The following is a 6059-nucleotide window of genomic DNA, read 5'->3' as shown; positions in this document are numbered from 1 at the left end:
CTTGCTATTTTAATGCAAATTTTGATACAAGCCCCATCCTACAAGCTGACCGGATTGGTTTCTTTGGTTTGTTACTCCGCCAAGGAACGCGACAGAGTTATGTGATGATCGGCGTATGTTTGCCTGTTTTACTCAAAAATAGACTAACGGATTTGAATGAAATTTACAGGGAATGTCAGAAATGACACAAGGACCACCTGATTAGATTTTGACAGTGATGTGGCTTATAGTCTGGATCCACGGATTTGTTAAAGCCTTATGAATCATTACAAGATAGCGACACAGCGTCACTGTAACTATGACTACAAGTGAACACTACATCCTCTGCCTGCTGATGATCTTACTAAAATCAACCACTGCGGACCACGAATTTTTGAAAGATCTAATTCATCGGAAATGAGACAACTGAGCAGCCTTGGCAGAGTACTGCGCTGTCTGAGTGTTTTTCTTGTTAAATGTTATATATGTAACACTCGAAATCTCTGTTTTTCAGACTATCAACAGTATGTTGTTGAGTCTAACTGGAAATGCCCAGCCATCACATTAACTTCTTATTTCTATCATGATGTGTCTTCTATCACATGAACAAAAAAAACATGGACATGTACAGATTAAAAAAAGAAAAAAAGCCTTCAAGTCTTTCAGGGTTTTCCCAAACAAACATGACAGAACCAACAATGCATTAGTCTATTTCTTAAAGCTGTACCTCTACTCTGTGGTTCTCACTTCCAAGCTCTGATTCCTAGTAAAGACTTAAAACAAATCACAAATAGACATATTCCTTTTCTAAAAACTGTAAACTGGTTGCATTTTAAGGTTTGGATGATTCTGTGACTCACTGATGTGAATTTTGATCTTTTCCTAGATTTGACAAAGAAACAAAAAACTAAATATCACCAACAGACTTCCTTTCAGCAGCAACTTGATACCAGACACTAGATTCAAGATAGTACAAAGATCGTAATGTGGTATCATATTACCTGGACGTAGAAGCAGTACAGGACACAACTCTACCTTTTCTGCTTTAGATGAAATTTGAATTTTGCTATTTGTTAGCGATGCAGTGCTAGTATACAATAGAAGGGTTTTAGATGAACACATGAGACAAAGGCCGTGAATGGTCAAGGTGGGTATACATCCATGCTTTCTTTTATTTAGCTTGTTTCTTTTGTTGTAAACTCTGGTTGGTCCAAACCACCTGGTTGACGGAGGAAACACTCTGCTCATTAACTTCTGTCAGGCGGATATCACATTCTGTTACACTGGTGTTGCAAGACATTGCCTTCTCCAAAGCTTTTCCTCCATCCTGCAGACACACACACACACACACACACACACAAAGATAGGAAATTTCTTATTTTTGACAAGGAGTCAAAACACACAAAATACAAAGTTTACAAACTAGCAAATATTCACACTTTTGAAGCTGGAAGAGAAAGTTGGCAATGTTGCTTTTAAAAAAATACCTGAGCTATAAAAAAAAGTCAGTGTTGCTGAGTCATTTTCTGTAGAATGATTAATCAATTCATTGAGTAATATTTTCAGCCATACCTGAGCTCTCTTAATGTTGCTGAATTTAATGATTGCAGACTTTTTCAGAAATTTGGGAATCCCTTGTCAAATTTATCAAAGACTCAGGGTGCTTACTAATCCAGTTTTGGTCAGGTGCAGCTTTACTTCAAAGGGCCCATACTGTGTGTCTTTCAATATTTCACCTCAAGGGGCTTGAGGAATTGCAGAAGTTAATATAGTCATTTCTTAACAGCTTTTATTTGATTTTATAACCACAAAACACAATAAAAATGGATTTTCACCATATGGGACCTTCAAAATGGGCAGCACAGTGGGCTTGGTAGTCAGCACTGTCACCTCACAGCTCGAAGTACACCGGTTCATGTCCCGAGTACTTCGGACTACATATAGAGACAAACAAGCACACTCACATTCACACCTATGGACAATTTAGAGTTAATTAACCTCAGCATGTTTTTGGACTGTGGGAAGGAGCCAGACTACCCAGAGAAAACACATGCATGCACAGGGAGAACATGCAAACTCCATGCAGAAAAATCCCAGGAACGCCGGGATGCAAATTGGGGATCTTCTAGCTGCAAGATGAAAATGCTAATCACCAAGCCACTGTGCAGCCCTTATCTCAGTCACAGCAGAGGTCAAATAAATTACAACAAAGGACAACTGCATCAAATAGAACCTAAAAAGCTGAGACGACATCAAAATTTCCATTGAACAAAGCTTCAAATCTTCAGACAAACTTGCCCCAGTAATAGTAGGGACCTTGGAATGGCAGTTTCCTCTTTCCATTTTTCTTTTTTTTTTTTTTTTTTTGGGCAAACTTGTTTTCTGCTGTCACAGAGACAAATTACTTGGCTATGTTATTAAATGTCTGACTTACCTCACCCAACTTGTTGCAGGAAAGATTGATGCTTTTCAGGGAGTTGTTCTGTACGAGCACCTCAGACAGGGCGAAAGCAGTAAGCCAAGTCATCTTGTTGCCTCCAAGGTGCAGGTGAAGAAGAGTGTTGTTTTTCAGCATAGCCTTGGCAATAGCCTCACCCCCCTCATCCGTCAGGTGGTTGAGACGCAGGTTGAGCGACAAAAGACTGGAGGGCTTGGACAAAGCGTGAGCTATAGCTTTGGCTCCCACGCCGCTGATGTTGTTGTCACACATGTTAAGTACCTCCAGCTTACTCTTGGTGAGCAGTTTGCCAATTGCTCTGGCTCCACTGTCTCCAATCAGATTGTGGGAAAAGTCAAGCACTCGCAGAGAGGGATGATCTAGAAGGTATTTCACAAGCAGCCGGCACTTTTTATCTTCAATGTGACTTTGATGGAGCCTGAAAAGCTATATGAAGATAGTACATCACAAGTGTTAGCGAGAATCTAAAGTTTTACCAACAGCACAAAAAAGCAACAATTTGCAGCATGAACCTACTCGTGCTGCTTGCATGCCAGCACCACAGAGCATTAAGGCATTAAAGTAAATAAATTAGTTGATGAACACAAAAATAATCACCAACATCTGAATAGGCAACTACTTGTCTGACTCAACGAGTGGGCAAAAATCCCAAACCTCTCAAATATGAAAATTAAATATCTTGTGTTCTGAAAAAAAAGACACTATAAACAGATCATTCATTAGTTTCAGGCCTAAAATTAACTCTAATATTCTCATTTAGTTTCATATCCTGCACAGGAAACAGTACTCCATATATGCCATGTTTTAGGGCAGGAGTACGTTCATGTGGCAAACAGGAACAGTGACAATTGTTCCGTTTCATGACATCAGGGAAATAAATCTTGTAGAAGTTGCTAACACTAAACATGCTTCAGACAGTCAGTCTTCAGCTCATTCAAGGATGCAGTGCCAAAAAAGGCAGTACGCCATAAACCAGGAGAAGTAATCAATATTCACCTTCAAGGTCCTACAGGACTTCAGGGCCTTGGCGAGGGACTCGCAGTCTCGGTCAGTCATTTCAAACATCTTCCATTCGAAATTCATACCACAATGTTTAAATCCGTACGTCAAATGCAGCTCTTCCAAGTTTGTCAGCTTCTTAAGCAGTATGCCAAAGTCAAAGTGTTCTATTCCAGGTCCATCATACTCAGTGTCCGTTGCCATGTCTGATCCATCCTCCTCTTCCTCCCTCTGGGGCTCCTTGATCGGCGGCAGTAGCTGGGAGATGTCCAGCCTCTTGACATAGTGTTTACACAGCGGGACCATCTGTAGGACTACTTTTGGGTCTGTTTCATTGGGGATAAAAAGTTCAATAATGTTCTCCAAGTGCCTTTCAAAGAACATTCGTTTCCAGCTGTGATCATAATGAGAGACGTCACAAACGTCCCACTTCTGCTTGCAGCACCGCTTCCAGTAAACACCGTCAGTGATCAAGTTGGCTGTCAGGTGCAGGGGCAGAGAAAGGGACAGTCTCTCTTGAATGAAGTCTTTCTGGCTAGCTGTAAGTTCTTCAAATATAGGCTTTTCTGCAACACACATACATTTTGCAGTCAAGATCCAATGACATTAAAAGTGTGAGTGTAAATGTGTGTACAGTCAAGGTACAGAAAAACAGCAGCATACCTTCAAAATTGTTCACAATACATTGCAGACAAAGGTTTGACAAATATGGCACTGTAGTCAGGGTCCAATATGGATCTTCAGCAATGATCCTCCTCATCTTCCTGTAGTCTTCAGCTGAGTAGAGATATGCCCCTGGAGGACAAGGACATTTGTTGTCTCTTTGATTTCTATTAGACATTGTCATGTTTAGTTTAAAGTTATTCAGGCATGAAAAGGGAAAGTTTAGCAGATGTTGTTTAACAGCTTTCACTGATACAAATGGCTATGTCAGAAGCATGAGCTAATATTAGATACAATCAAAAGGTTTAAGATGTATTTACACTACCACAGTCCATCATTACTTTAAGACATGAAGGTCAATCAGCGTGGAAAAATGCAAAAACTTTGAAAGTATCACCCAGTTGAAATTGCAAAAACAATCATGTGCAATGATGAAACTGGCTCACATGAACCGCCTTAGGAAAGGGTTAGTTCTTCTGAGTCATCAGCTTCAGAAATCACAAGTTAACAGCACCTCAGATTAGAGCCCAGATAAATGCCACACAGAGTTCTAGTAGCAGACACATCTCTACATTAGCTGTTCAGAGGAGACTGCATGAATCAGGCCTTTTTGGTCAAATAGCTGCTAAGAAACCACTACTAAGGAAAAGCAACAAGGAGAAGAGATTTGTTTGGACTAAGAAACACAAGGAATGGACATTAAACCAGTGTTTAAAACTGAAGGCACACTGAACCAGCATGGCTACCACAGCATCCTGCAGAGACATACCATCCCATCCGGTTTGCATTTAGTTGGACCATCATTTATGTTTCAACAGAACAATGACCCCAAACACACCGCCAGGCTGTGTAAGAGCTGTTTGACCACAAAGGAGAGTGATGGAGTGCTGTATCAGATGACCGGGCATCCATAGTCACTTGAACTAAACGTAGTCCTGATGGTTTGAGATGAGATGGATTAAAAAGTGAAGGCAAAAGGGCCAACAAGTGCTCAGCAACTCTGGGAACTCCTTCAAGACTGCTGGAAAACCATTTCAGGTGACTACCTCATGAAGCTCACTGAGAGAATGCCAAGAGCGTGCAAAGCAGTAATTACAGCAAACGGTGGCTATTTTGAAGAATTTAAAATATAAAATGTGTTTGGCTTATTCCACATTTTTTGTTTACTACATAATTCTATATGTGTTCATTCATAGTTTTGATGCCTTCAGTGAGAATCTACAATGTAAACAGTCATGAAAACAACGAAAAAACATTAACTGGCAGTGCATGTGAACAGTTTGTTAAATGTCTTTTTGAACAAAATAAATTGTTAATGAAAAAATAAACTATCTTGAGGAATTGCTAGCTTGTAGCCCAAACAATTTTTTGAACCAAAGTTTTATTTAAATTTCATATTATTATCCATATTGTTATGCAGCTCAAAAATGGACGAACAAGAACACAAGATAAACACAAACAAATACAAATATATGATTCAGCAACACAACAAAATATCAGCTTCAGTTGCTCACACATTTATTATTACTTTCATGCTGTTTAGATAACTAGCTTATACGTATTTAATATTTACCTTTCGGACGTTCACGGACACCGTACCTCGTTTGTTGTTATTCCGTCTCCACGGTAACAGAACGCTCTGAGTTTAGTTCAGGGTTTCAGGGAAATTTCATTAATGGCTTCTGCCTTTCGGAAACAGCCTAACACTTTAAACAGGATCAGTCCCACATCTAAATGACTTACCTGTCATTAGTGCACAAGTGGACACCTAAAAGTTATCGTCACGTTTATATACGTCAACAGCCGCTTTTGTCACGATCAACGTGTCAATTACACAACAAAATGTACTGATTGTAGGCAATGCTGTAGTACTTTCAGTTTCCGATGTTTGTGTGTTCAGTGAGTCTCTTCGATTAGACTACCTATAAGAGTAATTCGCATGATTTACAGATAGGTTATA

The 6059-nt window shown here is 39.7% G+C and overlaps 1 protein-coding gene across 4 annotated transcripts; it reads right to left on the bottom strand.

Annotated features, from left to right (window-relative positions):
• Nucleotides 1-1121: 1121 nt before the first annotated feature.
• On the bottom strand, nt 1122-5822 carry tcte1 (t-complex-associated-testis-expressed 1). 4 transcript variants are annotated; one of them, XM_051936744.1, is made up of 6 exons: nt 5673-5822; nt 4869-5034; nt 4100-4231; nt 3434-4002; nt 2414-2863; nt 1122-1306 (listed from the first exon to the last, which is right to left on the bottom strand). In XM_051936744.1, exons 2-6 carry the CDS (start codon nt 4885-4887, stop codon nt 1151-1153), a joined length of 1326 nt encoding a protein of 441 aa, XP_051792704.1. In that variant the 5' UTR covers nt 4888-5034; nt 5673-5822; the 3' UTR covers nt 1122-1150. The 4 variants fall into 4 exon arrangements, with proteins under 4 accessions (XP_051792704.1, XP_022067186.1, XP_051792705.1 ...); XM_022211494.2 differs by lacking the exon at nt 4869-5034 and having other exon boundaries at nt 5673-5820; XM_051936745.1 differs by lacking the exon at nt 4869-5034 and having other exon boundaries at nt 5699-5751.
• Between the last annotated feature and the right edge of the window lie 237 nt (nt 5823-6059).

Source organism: Acanthochromis polyacanthus, chromosome 16 (assembly GCF_021347895.1).
Source record: "Acanthochromis polyacanthus isolate Apoly-LR-REF ecotype Palm Island chromosome 16, KAUST_Apoly_ChrSc, whole genome shotgun sequence".
In the NCBI taxonomy this organism is placed as follows: Eukaryota; Metazoa; Chordata; class Actinopteri; family Pomacentridae; genus Acanthochromis; species Acanthochromis polyacanthus.
The sequence above is the reverse complement of the archived record's forward strand: the minus strand, read 5'-3'. Positions and strand labels throughout refer to the sequence as shown.